This window comes from Pelodiscus sinensis, unplaced genomic scaffold, assembly GCF_049634645.1.
Source record: "Pelodiscus sinensis isolate JC-2024 unplaced genomic scaffold, ASM4963464v1 ctg60, whole genome shotgun sequence".
Taxonomy (NCBI): Eukaryota; Metazoa; Chordata; order Testudines; family Trionychidae; genus Pelodiscus; species Pelodiscus sinensis.
Window position 1 is genome coordinate 382181 of NW_027466001.1, and position 18857 is coordinate 401037.

Sequence of the window (18857 nt, forward strand, 5' to 3'; positions counted from 1 at the left end):
AACTCCGGTCATCTGAAGAAGTGGGCTGTGCTCACAAAAGCTCATGATACCATCCACATGTTTTGTTAGTCTACGAAGTGCTACCCAGATCATTTGTTGTTTTTTTCTGTAACAGACTAACTCAGCTACCCCCTGAAGACTGATGTAACTGATAACACATCTAAGGCCAAGTGTAGAAAAGAATGAGTGAATCGGCTAGAGTATGGAGTGCCAGAGTGGCTCCTGTAGGGTGAGGGTGGGATTTTCAAAATCACTTGATGCTGACTTGATTCTCATTGCTTTCTCTGAAAACACTCAATATGTGCAGTAGCAGTCAAAACAGAAAACAATGTTAGGAATAATTAAGAAAGGGATAGAGAATAAGACAAAGCATATCTTGTTGCCTCTATATAAATACATGGTACTCCCACATCTCAAATACTATCCGCAGATGTGGTCACACCATCTCAAAAGAGATCCTGGCACTGGAAAAAGGTCAGGAAAGGGCAAAAAAATTAGGAGTTTGGAGTGGCTGCCATATGAAGAGAAGTAAATAAAGGGAATTCTCAGCTTGGAAAAGGCACAACTAAGGAGGGATATGATCAAGATGTAGCACTGGAATTGGAATTTTGTAACTAAGAAGTCAGTTATAATAAATGTTTCCAAAGCAAAAGGTTTGGATTAAACTTAAATACAAGATGTAGGCCATAGACAGTCCAGGCAGCTTTGATAACTTAGCGCCAGCTCTGTTTGATGTTAGCATGTTAAAGAGAAGGGATGGAATATTGTACTACATAGTGATGTTAGTGTTAGATAAGGCCTTGTAGTAGATAGAAAGAAGTTTAATGTTGAAAGACTTTGTAACTTTGTTAAAGTGACTAGAAGTACCCCTTTGTTCCATGCTGCAATTCTGTAAACATATTGTTTGTGTGAACAAGAGAGAATGTTTTAGGAGAGATATAAGCGTGAAGGCCACTGCATGCTCAAATGGTCAGAGGAGGGGCCGGAGACTCAGAAGCACCAAATAATTATCAACTAAGTAAAAGCACACTGAAGATACAGACTACTGGGGCACATTGACAAACCCTGAAGTTAGTGGCAAGTACCCCTTGATAGAAAACCAATAACAACTTTCACCGGAAGGACAACACCCCAGAGGCGTCGTCAGCATACAGCTATCAAATGACTATGAGAACAACTTCTTCTCGATAACCATGTGTCGTAGGAAGATTGATTGTGATGCCAAGTGACTGATTAAGGCCTGACAAGGCAAAATGCATAGACTTGCATGGAAGGAAAATCCTATAAAGGATGGGGTGTCTTGTATGGTTCTTTGGGTTCTGTCCTGCAAAGACCAAGTGGAGCATCAGTCCGGACTGACAAGAACCAGGCTCCCTCCCTCGCATCTGACCCATCTGGCCAATAGGTTGGGCCGAGCAACAGACTGGTAATTATTCCATCAGCAAGGTAGGTGTAGGTGTAGGGAGGGTGGGTGGGTGGGTGGGGGTGTGTGTGTGTGTGTGCGCGTGCTACTTTGTAATATTAACAATAAATGCGCATGTTGCCTTATCCCCCTGTGCGTGAGCTTCTTTTATGTATAATAAAAGTATACAAAATTATGACTAGTGTGGAAAAAGTGAAAAGAATGTATTCCTTCCCATTGCACAAAAAGTAGGAGGTCATCAAATGAAATTAACGGGCAGCATATTTAACATAAAAGGTAGTTCTTCTTCCATAGGTTGTCTGTGCATTGTGTGAACTCCTTACCAAAGGATGTTGATGTCAAAGTTCAAAAAAGAACTAGATACATTCATAGAGGTTAGGTCCATCAATGGTTATTAGCCATGGTGCATAGGAATGGTATCCCTAGTCTCGGTTTGTCAGAGGCCAGGAATGGGTGACAGGGGATGGATCACTTGCTTCCCTGTTCTATTAATTGCCTCTGGGGCACCTGCCATTGGCCACTATTTGAAGACAGGATACTGGGCTAGATGGACCCTTTGGTCTGACTCAGTATTGTCATTCTTATGTATGGGAAGGCAGTGGTGGCGTTACCAGGTCTGGGAAGGAGGAGGAGAACTTGGCCAAACTGAGAGGCCCTTCTTCATTCAGTTGGTCTCATGCTTCTGGAACTACTGGCGTATAAGTGAGCCCATGTTATTGACTGGGACCCATGGGTATTCTATACAGCCTGTGATGCTTGTGACTTACAGTACCATCAGGATTTGTTGCTGTAATGTGGCATGGTGGTTCAGTAAGCACAATGGGAAGGGTTCCCAAGGATATTTATGCCCGAAGAATTTAGGATTTCTGCTGAGCTTTGGAAAGCCCTTCTCAGGGTATGTTCCTAGAGAAGTGTAGTGGAATGGCAAAGGACCCCTGCATGGAGACCTCGGAGTCTGAAGATGAATCGTGCCCTGAGATTGAGGGGAAGGCTTGGCACTTCTGTGCTAACTACAGTGGTTCAGAACCTGTTCTGATGTGAAAAGTTTCCATCTTCAGCTGCTAAAGAAGCAGCCAGGTAGTGACTCCTTAAGAAAGGGGGCTTCAGTTCCCCCCAAGATGAGGAGATCATTGGGGAAAGGGATCTGGAGGCCTACAACAGGCAGCAGGAGCCTGAGGCAGTACCAGAGCCCACAATGGGGACTGATTTAGGGCTAAAGATGCTGCCTGCAATACTGAAGAGATGTCTCCACTACTAGATCTCTTAGAAAAACATACAATCTTTATGAATCAGATGCTACAAGAAGGGGCTTCTCCATGCTATTTAGCTGAAGGCCTCAGCAATAGGGGATTCTTAGGAGGTATCAGGACGTCAGTACCCCTGTGAGCTGGAGCATTGGTTATACCCACTGTGGGACATAAGGACTTCTGAGAATCTGCTTTGTAAGTTGACTTTCACCTCTTTTGAGCTTCAGAAGTCACCGAAGTTGCCTGAAAGATTGAGGCTAATGTGTCTGATCAAATGGTGAGCTAATTTATGAGCCAGCAATGTTTGAGAGAAGGTTTTGAGCAGCATAATATAGTATTTCTAGCATGCGAGGCAGGAATAATTTGCTAGTGCCTCCTTCCCTCTAACCCCTGGGTGGCGTTGAGAGCTTTCATGTAACTTAGTTGGGTGGGAGCCACCACATGGTGATGGCTGACCAACGGCAGCACCTGGACGGCTTTGCTGCTTGTCACCAGAAAAGCATCACAGGAGATAGCTCAGGCTGAAGAGTTAAGGTGGCACAGCAGTCCCACTGTACCACGTTGTACCCTGAGAATCTCAGCATACCCATGTAGAGAAAAAAGGAGTTCCTCATTACAGCTAAGAGGAGAAACTACAGGAAAAGTTCTGCTCAGCTCCTGCACTACTAGGCAGATAAAATCTTCAGAGAATGCAGCTGCCAAACTAACACATATCTATGAGTATGTGAAGATTATTTTGAAGGCTTAAACTAATAAAGTTGCAAGAATTTTCCACACAAATAGTCAAAAGTATATTATTTACAGTAAGGTGATCCTCCCTGCCACATTTCAAGGCCTTATTCCAAACTGTGGCGAGAGCAGAGCTTCTCAATTAAATGACTTAAGATTTTCTTGATTTTATTTTTCAACATAGGCAAAAATGCATTTTTCTGTCATTTCATTCTTGGATATAGCTGAACTATTTTTACAGAAGTTTTTCAAAAAATGTTCAAGACAGACAGAAATTGGTGTGGTGAATCTCATATAGAACAGTTTAAGTTTGGCAAAATTATAAGCAATTGAAAACAAGGTCTCTTGTGGGATATAACAAACCACAGAATTCTGTGCCACAAAATAGTTAGAAGCCAAGAACTTTGCAGTATTCAAATAGCTATTTCGAATTTGGCACTATCCTCGTAGAGTGAGGTTTACCAAATTCGAAGTAAGTGCTCCGCTAATTTTGAATTTGTTTCGAAATAGCGGTTTGGCTGTGTAAATGCTAGGAAATTTATTTTGAAATAAGGGCTGTTATTTCAAAATAACTTTGCTGTGTAGACAGACCCTTAGATAAGTCCCTGTACCCACATAGCTCAGCATGTGTCCTTTGTTTAGGGCAGTGACCCATACGGTCTCACTCCAATGTGGTTTACTCCATAAAGGAGCATAGTGGCTCTTACATTCTCTCTGAATTAAGAGATGCTAGCACATCCGCCAACATAACTAATAAAACCATGGATATTTTTATGTAAAAGCTGTATAAGATATAAATCCTCATCTTTCAATACCATGTGTGTGATTTGTGAAGAAGCTTCAAATGAGGTTACTACTATCTACTAGAGGATTTCTTGCGCCTTACGCTAAAGCAGGGGTGGGGAGCGTAAGACCTGGGGGCTGAATGCGACCCCTGGCTTGCCTGCATCTGTCCCCCGAGGCTTGCAGTTCCCCCTCAGCATTAGGGAGGCTGTGCTGGCACTCCAGCCCCCATTTCCCTCCCGCTGTCTCCCCCTGGGGCTGAAGCACAGAAAATCTACTAGCCTGAGCCCACCTAGGCTCTGGTGTGCAAGTGGAATGTCTTTCTCCTCAGTCACATCAGTGGAGGATTTGGAGGTTTCTGTCCTTGCATCTCACTTGCATGTGGCCTCCAACTGATTTTTCTGTGGATCAGCAGCTCCCGACCCAAAAAAGGGTCCACCCACTGCTCTAAAGCATCTGATACTGGAGACTGCCTGAGACAGGATAGTGGACTAGCTATATCTTGGGCTGATTTGGCGTGGCCGTTCGTACTTCCCTAACCATGTCCTTTCATCCACTAATTTTAGAATTACTCAAATGCAATCCAGTTTTTCCAAGATAATTCAAGAATGTACACATCAGTGATAGAGAACAGCTGTTCAAAGAAGACTGGTCTATGAGTAATGCCTGAAGAAGATATTCCAAGTCAGACACAAACCTGAAAAGTGGTAATGGTGATAGAAACTAAGATGGGAGTCAATCAGATCTAAGGAACAGAAAATTTGTACAGAAAGTGATATAGGTGCCAAAAAGAATGGTTATTTACCTCGTAACTGTGATTCTTCAAGATGTGTTGCTCATGTCCATTTCAATATAGGTGTATGCGCGCAGCGTGCCCATGCCGTCAGAAGTTTTTCCCTCAGCAGTACCCTTAGGGCCAGCAGGGAGCCCCCTGGAGTGGTGCCGGTATACCAGCCCACATATACCCCTGCTGGCCCCTTCACCCCCTCAGTTCCTTCTTACCAGCATACTCCGGATAAAGGGCGGTGGACGGGGATTTGGAATGGACATGAGCAACACATCTCGAAGAATCACAGTTACGAGGTAAGTAACCATTCTTTCTTCGAGTGATTGCTCATGTGCATGCCAATACAGGTGACTCCAAAGCAGAACCTAAGGACGGGCTGGACAATGAAACTACAGAGGAGTGGAGGACCGCCCTGCCCAAGGCAGCATCCCCTCTGGCCTGATTCGACAGTGCATAGTGGTTGGCAAACATATGGACGGAGGACCATGTGGCAGCTCTGCAGATGTCCAGGATGGAACCTGTGCTACAAAAGCGGTGGAGGCGGCCACCGCCCTCGTGAAGTGGGCTCTAAGGGGCAAAGCCAAAACGCCCGCCAGGGTGTAGCACTCCCTGATGCAGGCGGTTATCCAAGAGGCTATCTGCTGGGTGGACACGGGTTGACCCCTCATGCGCTCTGCGATAGCCACAAAAAGTTATGGCGACTTGCGGACCGGTTTGGTCCTGTCTAAATTAAAGGCTCGTGCCCTATGGATGTCTAGAGTGTGTAAAGCCTGCTCTTGCCCAGATGCCAGTTTTTTACCCTAAACCGCACGCAAGAAGATGTCCTGAGAGGTGTGGAAAGACGGCACCGCCTTCAGCAGGAAAGCTGAGTGAGGGCGGAGCCGAACCTTATCCTTAAAGAATACCATGTGGGGGGGGATCTGATGTGAGTGCCCTGAGCTCAGATACCCACCTGGCAGAAGTATTGCCACCAGGAGAGCCACCTTATAAGATAGGTGGAGGAGGAAGCACATTGCTAACGGTTTGAATGGGGACCCATAAGTTTGGAGAGAACCAAATTTAGGTCCCACTGGGGAAACAGGCTGGTGGACAGGGGGATAGAGCTTGTCCAGCCATTTCAGGAACCTGCTGACCATTGGATTAGCAAATAGGGTTTTCTCCCCTTCCCCCCGAGTTGAAGGCCGAGATGGCTGCTAGGTGAACCTTGATGGAGGAGGAAGAAAGATGCTGGAATCTAAGGTCCAACAGGTAATCAAGGATCAGAGGGATTGGAACCCACATTGGGTGCACCCCCTTCTGGGAAGCCCAACAGCAGAACCGCTTCCACTTAGCCAGATACGTGGCCCTGGTAGAGGGTTTTTTGCTACCCAGGAGGACCTCCTGAACCCGTTCAGAGCACTGGAGCTCCTTTGCCATTAACCACGGAGCTTCCACACTGTCAGGTGCAGCGATTGCATGTCCAGGTGGCGGAGCCTGCTCAAGTCCTGGGATATCAGGTCTGGGACCAGTGGGAGGGATACGGGCCTCTCACAGGAGAGGCTGCGGAGGGTCGAGAACCAATGTTGCCTGAGCCATGCCAGGGCGATTAGAATCAGGGACTCCCTGAACTCCCGCAGTTTCATGAACTAGCGGAAAAGGCAGGAAGGAGTACAACAGGCCCCACAGTCAGGGGAGGAAGAGAGCATCCCCTAAGGAACCCTGCCCCACAAGGGAGCAGAAACATGGGCACTTTTTGTTCTGCCCTGTGGCGAACAGATCCGAGGGGGCAGGGGAGGGAGGGGGAGAAGCAGGGCCGGATGAAGACCTTTAGAGGCCCTAAGCACTGAAAAGATTATGGTGCCCCCCATATGTAATTCAAAATAAAAACAATACTATACTGTAAAATAAAATTTTATTTTTCGAAATGACACAAAACTTACATGTCTGCTGAAATTAAAATAGCTTCATTCTAGATTTCTGATTGCAAAATTCTGGAGAAGTTCATCAAAGCTGACTCAAAACATGTCCACTTCCATACACAATAGAGAAAGTGAATCAAATCTGTCTTGACAAATTGTTGTTCTCTGAGAGGTTTTTTATTCTTTTCAGCTGAGAAAGAGCATTCTGCAGAGTTCCGATTTTTCCCATGATGACTAGTTCAATGCCTTTTTTGAAATATCAAATATCACTTCTTTTTTTTAAAAAAAAACACCACACACACAACACCACACAGCACAAAACCTTTTTTGGTGCCCATTTTGCTGGTGCCCTAAGCACATGCTTAGTCTGCCTATTGGGTAATCCAGCCCCAGGGAAGAGACCCCCACACACGGAAAATGGAATGGGCTACATCCCAGCGCAGTGACCACTTGTGACCTGCAAACCATCTGCTCAGCCTGTCCACCAGGATGTTCTGGGAGCCCAGGAGATAGGTGGATGTCTGCCCCGATGCAGAGGTCCCACAGGCAGATCACCTCCAAGCACAGGCGAGTGGAACAGGCCCCACCCTGCTTGTTTATGTACATCACCGCTGTCGTGTGGTCCGCCAGAATGAGGACAGACTTGCCCCTCAGGTGGGGAAGGAAAACCACACAAGCCAATCAGACTGCCCGGAGCTCCATGACATTGATGTGGTGGGAGGTTTGTCTGCAGACCATACCTTGCGTGTAGAGGTCTCCTAAGTGAGCTTCCCAGCCCGTGTCCGACGCGTCCGTGACCAGTCGGATGGACAGGACTGGTCAGGAGAATGGGACCCCTGCACAGACCTCTGCCTGGTGGATCAACCACCCCAATGGAAGGAGGATGGGGGCAGGGACTGTCAGCACCCTGTCCCAAGAGTGGACGACTGGGTTGTGGACTCACGATAGCCACATCTGTAGCGGGCGCATGCACAGTCTGGCGTGCTGCACTACATAAGCGCAGGGGTCACAAGGCCCAGTAGACGCATGCAAGTCCAGGCATGGTCACGGGAAAGTTCTGGAGCATCCTGACTGCCGTCCGTATCGTGAGAAACCAGAAGCTGGGCAGAGAGGCTCTCTGTGCTCAGGAATCTAGGGTGGTGCCCACAAACAATGAAGACAACGAACACATTGAGGAGCAGAGGGTTGTTCCAACGGCCATCACGGTGGTAAGAAGGAACTGAGTGAGTGAGGGGGCCAGCAGGGATATATATGGGCTGGTATACCGGCGCCACCCCAGAGGGCTCCTTACTGGCCCTAAGGGTACCGCTGAGGGAAAAGACTCCGACAGCGCGTGCACGCTGCGCGCACATACCTATATTGGAATGCATATGAGCAATCACTTGAAGAAAGGACCAATGCAGTTTTAGACTGCATACACAAAGGCATCACACATCAGAGCTAGAGAGAAATCGTGCTCTTTATATAGCTCTGGTTCAACTATAACTGGAATTACATAGGAATTGTATTAGTCAAATTGGAACATGTCTAGGAGGCCGAAGGGTTTGCTTTATGCACATTAAGAGTTTAATAGGTAATGCCTGGCTAAGCAACAACTATGGGAATGCAACAGTAGAAGTATTTGAAGGGAAGACATCAGTGAGTACACAGGATTGTAACTAAGAGCAATATGATTATGACATTTAAGCTTGAGGGAAGCTTGCTGACAGATGCACTTGGCTGTCAAACAGTCTCCTCAATGTATGTGAAGGGGCTTCTAACAGAACTTTTACAGCTAATCCAGACAAACATTAGTACATATGCATCATTAGGAATAATCCTGCACTTGCTCTGGGAAACAAACTGGATAATCTAATATCTATTTGGTATATATGATTTACTAACTATTCAATCATTCAGTCCATCTTTCAGGAGCCAATACAGAACTCATCCTTACTAAAACCAAAGTGTTCCAGGAAACAAGAACAGAGAGCAGGAGGCCTTTCTGGACTAGCCACCTAGTGACATATTTATGAACTAAAAAAAGCACAGAACCTCACTTCAGACTCACCTGAGGTGTGTAGGGCCCAGGAGTCATAGGGTCAAGACTTTCCAAATCTGCCTCCTCCAGTGCTGCTTCCTTAGCAGTAGAGATGTCTCTCTCAAGCTGAGTCAAATGCTCATCATACTAAGAAAAAAGAAAGCTTGTCAAGTTTTTAACAAACAGAAGTTGACTACACAGAGAGATCATAACAGACTAGACCACATACCTCAGCCAGCGTCTGGCAACAGATGTTCACAATTTCCTGAGCCGTTTTTGTGTACTGACTATCAGGCCCTGCAACGAGAATGACACCTTCTCATGTTGTCTGAGCTCTCCTCAGTGCTGGCATTTTGGACACACTGATTTTTTAAACACAGCCCATGAAACAAAACAGACCCACAATCTGTCTTCTGATTTTTTTGTGGTTAAAGGAAAACTACAGCAGGGCTGGGATTCATGCTAAGAATCCAGATTTCCACTCCTCTCTCCAGCTGCTAACTTGAAGACTGAGACATTAGAGAACATTAAATAATCTCTAGCTGTTATGGTTGCAAAGAATGCAAGACAAATAACTAATGCAGAGAATCTATGGAGTGTCTGTCAGAAAAGATCTGAGAAGTGTAAATTACACCCATTAATCTCAGTGAGATTAACTCAAATGTCCAGTAATTACAACGTAAAAGTCAACATTGTTAACTTTCATAAGAAAGGAAAGAGGGAAGTCTTGTTTTGGTGCCACAAGAGTAAATTTCACAACTTTTTCCCCCTTCACTTGAGGATCCCTATTCAAAGGGGACTAGTACAGTCAGCTCAACAAAGCTGAGAAAAGACACTCATAATTTAAACTAAATCTGCTGCGAGCAGCTCTCTTTCAGTGTATTTTGTGGGTAGAATTTGAAAGAGCGCCTCTCCTACTGGACCACATTTTTACTCCTTTCATACAAAGGCAAGAGACTCAATGGGAAAGATCCGTTAGGTCGGTCTACCATTGCAATATGTCTCCAAGCCAGTTTTTAAGACAAACTAATGGAGCTACCACCACTCACTTTCTTTAGAGCAGTGTTTCTTAAAGTGGAGTGCCGTGAGGCAGTCGGAGGTGTGCCGCAGAGACATGGTGACCATACGTCCCTTTTTTTCCAGGACAGTTGCAGATTTAAAGACACCCAGCACTAGTGCAGCACAGCAGCAACTCCCCGCCTCCACCCAGCACCTAAGCAGCTCCCTTGGTTCTGCTGCCAGTGGGGCACAGTGTCCAGAGCTCCAAGCTCACGTGCAGCATGTGCCGCCGTCTGGCAACCCTTCCCCTCCCCCCACCCCAACCCCATGGGGCCCTTCCCTCCCACTGCGGGACTGCCTCCGCTGTGTGCAGCCGCCAGCCCAGCCTCCTTCATCCACAGGCGGCCACCACTAGTGCCACTGGTTGGGCATCAAACCCAGCAAGCTGCTCCTGGGATCAGCCGCCGGAGTCCCAGCAGGGAGCACACAGAGCCCGGATGGAGTGCTGCAGAGCGGGGTACGTTCGGGCTCTGCCGGTGCGCTCTCTTGCATGGCTCTCCTCCCGCCCCTTCCCACTCTGTTGGGGGAATGGCAGTGCACAGACCCGCTGGCTCTGCCGCACTCCACAAGCTGGGTCTGGCAGGATGGAGGAGTTTCTCTTCTCCCTCCTCATGTACCTCCTAATGGGAGCCAAAGCTGGTGCTGGAACCGGACTGCACTAAAATTAGCACCGTGGGCAGCCCAGCTCCAGGCGTGGCAAGCGGTCCTGCCCTGGAAGCAGCTGGGGCCAGGGCTGCGGGGACTTCTGGGGCCTGACCACAGACTCTAGCCCCACAAACTGGAAGGCAAAAGGTGGGAGAGGGGCCCGTAGAGAACTAGGAGGAAGGAGTGGGGGAGAGGAAGGGGCTTGTGCTGACAGGAGAGGGGCAGGGCAAGGCAGAAGGGGAAGGCACCAAGGGGCACGGTGGAGGAGAGATAAATGCCAGGGGGACAAGTGGAGACAATGAGGAAAAAGGCAGGAGGGAGGGGAGGTGTCAGTGGGAGTGGGAGAGTGGAGGGGACAGGATGATGCTGGGAGAGGGGCACGGAGGGCAAGAGGTCCACTCAAGTTGCAGTGGGAGAGGTCCAGGTCGGATATTAGGAAAAACTATTTCACTAGGAGGGTGGGGAAGCGCTGGGATGGGTTACCTAGGAAGTAGTGGAGTCTCCATCCCTAGAGGTGTTTAAGTCTCAGCTTGACAAAGCCCTGGCTGGGTTGATTTAATTGGGATTGGTCCTGCCTTGGGCAGGGGGCTGGACTTGATGGCCTTCTAAGGTCTCTTCCAGCTCTATGGTTCTATGATTTTATGAGGGAGGAAGGGGAGGGGGATGTGCTTGGAGAAGGGTTGAAAGGAGGGGTGGGCATGAGGAAGAAGGGGATGGAGCAAGTCATGTGTGACGGTACAGAGGAACATGAGAGGAACTGGGGCAAGGGTAGTGCGTAGATGGGCATCAGGGAAAAAGAGGGCAAGAGGGGCAGGGGCAGTGAGGGAAGGGGAGGCACCAGGAGGGTGCAGGGCTAAAGGAAAGTGCAGGTGCCACGGGATTCTAGGAGTGAAGCAGAAGGGGAGACACCTACAGGGGAGGGACCAGCACCAGAGGAGAGAGGCAGGGCAGGTATGTAGAGGGAGGTGTTAGAGGGGATGAGGAGGGGTAGCTACACATGATCAGAGTGGGGCTACTGGAGGAGTGGGCACAGGGGGGGAGAGAAGGGCTGGTGCAGAAGCAGGTCCCACGAGGGCTAAAGACAGTGAGACGGGCAGGAGTTAGGACAGCAGAGGAGGGTGAGGGGTTGGGGGGCAGCAGGCACCAGGGGAGCTGATTGAGTAAGGGGAGGAGACACGGCAGCAGAGGGAAAAGGTAGAGGTCTATAAGATATTTAACAACAACAACAACAACAACAACAACTTGGGTGCCACAGTGGCACATCTAAACAAGCCACATGAATTCAATAGTAGTGCACAACACAAAATTCATTCTGCTCATGGGAGGAAACTCTTAGAGGGAACACTTCCCCCAGCCTCTCCTCCCCTCAAGTTAATGTGATACAAACTGGGTTTGAGGGGGGGTTCGGTGGGGGCCAAACTCATCCCTATTGGTAAGAGGATGATGGGAAAAGTTCTTAGACGGAGGGGGGGTCACATAACACCTTTTACTTCTGTTCATGTGTCCATCTTGACCCCGAGAGTCGGGGCATAGTTAACAGAGGTCAGGGGTTGTGGCTAATGTCTCCCTAATTTTGGTTCATAAAATACGGTCACCGTATGTGGAGAGAACAGAGTACAAATGGCTGCCCTTAAAGGGGCAAGTTTTTTTTTTTTTTTTTCGCTCAACAAAAAAAATCCTTGGTGTGCCCCATAAAAAAAAAATTATCGTCTGGGGTTCCTCAGTTTTAAAAAGTTTAAGAAACACTGCTTTAGAGAGTTATTCAATGGCCTAATACTTCCCAGGAAGTTAACAGATATTGGATGCAGAAACTCAAAGAAATACTGTCAACATGAAGTTCGTCAATTTAAAACAAGAAGTTACAACTAATTTCAGATCATTCACTTGCCTGAATTTGTGATTTTTGTGATCAAACATTAGAAAGCATTTGGTCTCATTCATACGAAAGCCCTACAGAAGCCAGGGAGGCTGACGGGGAGGAACAGCGAGAAAGGAATGCACTAAGGCCAAATGTTTTTAAAAAAAGCAAAAATAGTTCTCATTCACTCCCCTCTCTAATCTTGGATGTTATTTTCTTACTGGTAGGTAAAACGTTATCCACTAGCAGTGAGATTTTTAAATTGACAATATCCTTTTAAGAAGTTACACAGGGTGGCCTTGCAGAAGTTAGAGTATACACGTATACAGAGGGAAGCTAGATTTGTAGGAAACAGGAAAATCAGAGCAGAGGGAGCAGTACTGGAAACCCAGGGTACATCTACACTGCACACTTATTTCAAAATAAGCTATTCCGGAACAGTTATTCCAAAACAGCTTGTTCCGAAATAGCACATCTACACTGCAAGAAAGTCTCAAAATTAGTGTGAGAGAGCACATTTACATTAGGGAAGCCTATCTCAATATAGAGCCCCAGAAGGCACCAGGGAAGAATAACTTAGAATGACCCTGGTGGAGTGCCTATACATGCCTTATTTCGAAATAAGCGTTATTCCTCGTACAATGAGGCTTACAGATTTCAGAATAAGCCGTCCGTTATTTTGAAATAGAATGGCGGTGTAGACACATTATTTTGAAATAACGCTAGTTATCTCAAAATAATGGTGCAGCGTAGACGCACCCCCAGAGAGCCAAAGGGAGAAAATGAAAGAACGGAAAAAGGATATTATCTGAGATAAAAGGGAAGTGAAAGAGGGCCAATACAAGAGGATGAATGAAGAGGTCTGAATGGACTGCAAGTATGTCTTCTCATGGCAAGTGAGACAGGGTCAGGTCAAAGGGGCATGGAAGAGTGCTAGAACGAAAGTATGTGAGCCCTAGATTAAACAGGTCTGTTCCCTGGCTAACCTGGCAGGGACTCGCTAGAAAGGGCTCCTCTTCTGTTAGGTTGAGAGGCGTGCTTGGAGGAAGGAAGAAGACAAAGTGCTGAGAGTGAGAGGAGTTTGAGTGACAGCTGGGAGCTGCAAGGCAGGAAGAGAGTGTTGGAGGAGCAAACAACAAAGGAAAGGAACTAGAAGGGATCATTTGGAGAAGTAGCACAGGGAAGAAGTTGCCAGACGGGGAGTAGAACCAACCCCATCTGTTGCTGCTGCCTCAGGGTGCCTAGGCTGAAACCTGGAGTAGTGGGCAGGCCCAGGTTCCCCTCAACCATCCCCACACAACTACAGAGACTGTCCCTGGATAGGGAGACCAGGACTATAGAGGTGTTTCACCCTCATTTTATGGACTAGCCTGTGATGAGGATGGCTCAGTTGGCTGTGAACCCTGCCTCTAGTAAAAAGAAAGAGGCCATGTGGTGGGACAAGAAAGCCTCTGAGGCTGAACACTATCTGCCAGACACACAGGACACATGGGCACAGCCAGAGCTTTGCCCCACAAGGAGCATTTTGGTCCAAAGAAGGACTGTAGGCATAATCATCCCTGAACACACTACAACAGCAGCTGAAAGTCTTATTGTTTTAATAGACTCTGTAATGGTAACTGGAGTTAAGGAGTTTAATAAAAAAGGGACCCAAGTTTGTTGCTAGGTAGAGAAGAGGAAGCATGGACCATCTCATCTTTGGTAGATTGGCTAATGTGCAGTATATTCCACTTTATTATATTCATCAGTAATACAAGGAACCCATAGACTTGTATCCTGTAAGAAAGGGGTGGGCAATAATTTTTTGCCAGGGGCCACTTCAGAAATTTTTCAAGTTGCCCTGGGCCACACCAGAGGGGGCAGGGCCAGGGTACTTCCCTGCTTCCCCACCCACAGATCATGATTTGCCTAGGGGTGGGGGAGCGTGCAAAGCCTCCTCCTGCCCTGACAGGAGTGCATTGCACTTCTAAGCGCCGTGCGCTCCTCGCAGGGCAGAAGAAACTTTACATGCTCCCCTCGCCCCCAGGCCAATCAGGGTTTGGGGGCAGGGGAGCATGTAAAGTCTCCTCCCCGCCCTGCTGTGCACTCCTGGAAGGGCAAAGGAAACTTCTTGTGCTCCCCCCACCCCCGTCTCCAGACCCTAATTGGCTTGGGGGCAAGGGCGCGGCAGGGCCTCCACGGATCAGATCAACCCACATGATGAGCCACATTTGGCCTACAGAGGCCCTTTTGCCCATCCCCACTTAAAGACATTGGCTTTAACAAAAAGGAAGTGGTCCTGTAGCACCAAAGGCTATGTCTAGACTGCAAGCCTCTTTCGAAAGAGAGCGTCTAGACTGCACGTTGAACTTTCGAAAAAGCGGCTTGCTTTTTCGAAAGAAAGCATCCAGTGAGTCTGGATGCTCTCTTTCGAAGAAGCCCTATTTACATTGAAGAACGCCTTCTTTCGAAAGAGGAACTTGCGAAAGAAGGCGTTCTTCCTCGTGAAATGAGGTTTACCGCCATCGAAAGAAAAGCCGCGTTCTTTCGATTTAATTTCGAAAGAACGCGGCTGCAGTCTAGACGCAGGTGAGGTTTTTTCGAAAAAAACCCCTGAGTCTGGACACAGCCTAAGAGACTAACAACAAATGTAGACACACCTCACTTCTTCAGATGACAAATATGGAGCAAGCAGCACAAGGGGTCAAATATAAAGCAGAAAAAGAAGGGAGTGGGGAGGAGAAAAAACTGTCAGTTAAAATGTGTGCGCTAAATGAGGCTAACAGTGGGCAGTGGGCTGTATCTATCTGATACTTAGCTTTTGATGTCATTTGAGTATTCAATATAAGAGTTAGCACAAGGCTTGAGTCCTATGAACTTTGGCATAAATAAACTTAAGTAACCAGTAAGTTATGGGGACGAAGTAGAATGTACGGTAAAGTGTTAATTATAGTGACATCAGCCAATCACAGAAAATGAACTGATACCCTGCTCCTACATTAGAAGGTTTGAATGGAACATACAAAAGCGAAGGTGCCGTGGCTACGAACTGATATATATGATAATGGGGTGAAATCATAAATATACTACACCATAACATTGGTAAGAGGAGGAAATACAAGTAAGGAAGAGGGGAGAAACACCTATGCATTAGACATGGTAACGTCAATGCAACATACTATAAGAGTGGCATGCTAAGGCAGCAGGGAGAGAAATGTAGACCTTGAGATGGGCCAGAATGATGGCCTCTGGGAAAGATAAGGAAAGGGATGTTGAGGAAGATAATGGCTAACATTTCAGATAGTTCTGCAAAAGATAGTGGGAGTGTGGATTTTCAGATGTTCTTTCTGCATTCCTCCATCTGCCTGCTGCATTAGAGAGTGTGTATTAACTAATATCTATGGTGAGTGCTGCACAGAAAAATATGTTCATGGCCTCTTCAGAGTCTTCCTCGTTCCAGCAGGCCCTGGATAGGCTCTGAACATATTGCAGAATAAGGCACAATATGGTTAATATGACAGCCATTAGGTATGTAAGCAACTAGTCGACTAGTCCTGCAACTAGTTGCTCCCTCCACCGACTATCAGAGGCAGCAAGGTTGGGGGAGCAGGAGCTGGTGCTGGGAGAAGCAGGCTTAAAAGCCGGTTCCCCCCAGCACCATCTCCACAAGGGACAGGGGAGGCAGAGGGGTAGTGGGGACCAGGCACAAGACAGTAATCAGCTGATTCCCAGCTCGCGCCCGGTCTCAGACATTGTGCCTCTGCTTTTTAAATGTAAAGAAAAAAGCAGCAGCACGGGGGGAGGAGGAGACGACCAGCACTGCACATCAGCCTTTTAAATGTACTAAGAGATGGCAGCCAAGACAGCATATACATATACAGTATAAGTTTAAAATAATGTAACTTTTAAATAATTTTAAACAGTTTAATACTGCACAAATCAATGTGATTGGGAAGTTTGGCTGAGGTGGTGAAGTCGGAGGATAGAACATTTCCCAGGGAATGTCTTGCTACTAAGTGATGAACTAGCTCTAAACAGAGCCCTCAAGGATTAATATGTTAATGTAGCTTCACACTCTGCAAGGCAGCATGGACTGAGGCATGAGAGGAAACACATCACAATACTTTACAGAGAAATGAGAGGAGCTGATAGCACACCATGGGTCCAAGTCACAGGAGCACAGGCTGCTTTTCCAGAAAATTCTGCAAGTAGTAGACAAAGCAGGAGGCCACACAATATTATAAAGGAGCACTGCACAAATTTTAAACGAGCATGTGCTCTAACAGATAAGCAACATAACAATGAAAGGACGTTACCCAGGACAATGTTAAGAGAAAAATTACTGTAGCTGTAACGAGAAGGCCAGGAACTGTAATGCAATTGTATCCGCACAGGGCTCTAGCAAGATTTTGTATCCACATCTGTATCTGCAAAAATGAGCCACAGATATCTGCATCCGTGGATGTGCAGGGCTCTAGCAATTGTGCAAGCAACTTCTCATTCAGAAACAAGAGTGTCTCTGCCTGGACTAGACCTCTGAGGAGACTGAGGCAGCAGTTTGTGGTCACCAGGGTTACATGCAGTGTGGCTGAAATCAAGTTGACAGCAATCGAGTGCGGGGCAGGGGATCTGATGGCCTGTCAGTTCCACACACTAGCAGCGCAGTACAGTCTGCTGCTCAAGCCACAGCAAGAAATCACTTGATTCTGGCGCCAGAACCTTTGTGTAACGCATGATTCTACCACAACAAAGCCAGCAGCTCCTAATTGAGTTATCTTCAGTCCATCCCTGCAGCTAAGATAAGCTAAGACCAGTGATGAGGCATGGTCAACCATGCATCCCCTGCCACAGTGTGTATGCTAACTGGCCTTGGAGATCAGGACATGACCAGTGTCATGATCCAGGTCCAGTGTACTGGAGAGGAGGAAGGAAGGAAGGAGAGAGGAGCAGAGGAAGAAATGTCACTAGACCCTAAAAGTTCATGCCTACAAATATCCCCCCAATATGGTGCTTGCTGTACCTACTGTATCAACAGACTGGGGCTTTAATCCAGTTCTAGCTCTTACATAGGGGAAGCAGTCTAAGGCCAAAACAGAGTTTCAACAGCTTCTGTGGCCAGGCTCCAGACTGTAAGATTTTATTGTGCATGAGACATTCCTGTTGTAAGGCCAGCGATGGGAATCAAAGATCAACACAAAAAGTCTATGAGCCAACTGATTTACGCACTGAAGAGCACAATTGCAGTAAAGGGGCTTGATGTGGAGCTACGGATGGTATTGGTAGGTTGAATGTTAGAAGAAAGGAAACATTTGAAGGAAAGGAGTCAGGATGCTTGCCAGTGAGGAAAACTGTTCTGATCTCTCAGAGGCGTGCAAGACACAGGTGCTTATTCTGGAAGAAGGAGGATGAAAGGGTGGGGTTTCATTGCAGGGTTTTGGAAGTTTGGCTCTTTCTGAAACATTCCTTGATGGATGGCATCAAGCTCGCTTCGTCATGAACATTCCTACCCCTCAGACAGAAATCTCCAGTAGTTTAAGAAATAGTTTGCTTGACATGAAGTAACCTTTAGGTATATAGAACTACACTGAAATCTTTTAAATTTAAACAAAAGAATTAGACTTCTGAAATTTAACCAGAATCCTACAGTATGCAGAAAGTGCTGTTTAAAACAGATTGTGCTGTAAATCTAGTTATGTTAAAGTAGTTTAGAAAGGTCACATATGATTTCAGGACAGAGTAATATCTGGAATTACTTACCATTGTACTTAATGCTGTTGGCAAGGATCAGTTTAACATCATCCAGGAAGGTTTCCCTGTTCTGATACTTGTGTTTGGAGATATTCTGGAAGAGATTACTCAGTGATTAGAACTGGGCCTGACCAAAGGTCCATCTAGCTCAGTGTCCAGTCTTCTTACAGAGACCAATGCCAGGTGCTTCAGAGGAAAAAAAAACACAAAACAAATACTCATCAAATGATCCATACCATTACCCAATCCCAGATCTGGGCAAAAAAGGGCTAGATTTAGCATCCTTCCTCATCCTGGCTAACAGCCATTGATGGACCTCCCCTCTGTGAACTTATTGGGTTCTTTTTTGAACCCTGTTATAGTTTTGGCCTTCACAAAATCCTCTGGCAAGGAGTTCCACAGGATGACTGTGCATTGCATGAAGAAATAAAGGAGTGATGGAGTTAAACACTTTCTTAAATAGATACTTGATTCAATTTACATACCTTGCGAATGGTCTCCAGGTCCATTGGATTAATGATCACTTTGTAATAATCTGGAACAAACTTTTTATTAACCGGATGATGAAATGGCCAAGACTACAGAAAATAAAAACAGAGATAACTGGCAACAATTCCTTGTAGAAATAATTGTTGGATCTTGGAGTCAAGAAAGAGTTTCACAAAATAATGGTCCCTAGCC

At 46.6% G+C, this 18857-nt stretch overlaps 1 protein-coding gene across 3 annotated transcripts in view; it reads right to left on the minus strand.

Annotated features, from left to right (window-relative positions):
- The window catches only part of TAF1 (TATA-box binding protein associated factor 1), a 135070-nt gene that overhangs the window by 15000 nt on the left and 101213 nt on the right, over nucleotides 1-18857 (minus strand). For all 3 annotated transcript variants that reach the window (XM_075917993.1, XM_075917992.1, XM_075917994.1), the window contains exons 32-35: nucleotides 18662-18754; nucleotides 18186-18270; nucleotides 9117-9184; nucleotides 8918-9034 (exon numbers count right to left, since the gene is read on the minus strand). In XM_075917993.1, coding sequence (XP_075774108.1) covers nucleotides 8918-9034; nucleotides 9117-9184; nucleotides 18186-18270; nucleotides 18662-18754 — 363 coding nt within the window. The remainder of the gene's footprint in view (nucleotides 1-8917; nucleotides 9035-9116; nucleotides 9185-18185; nucleotides 18271-18661; nucleotides 18755-18857) is intronic.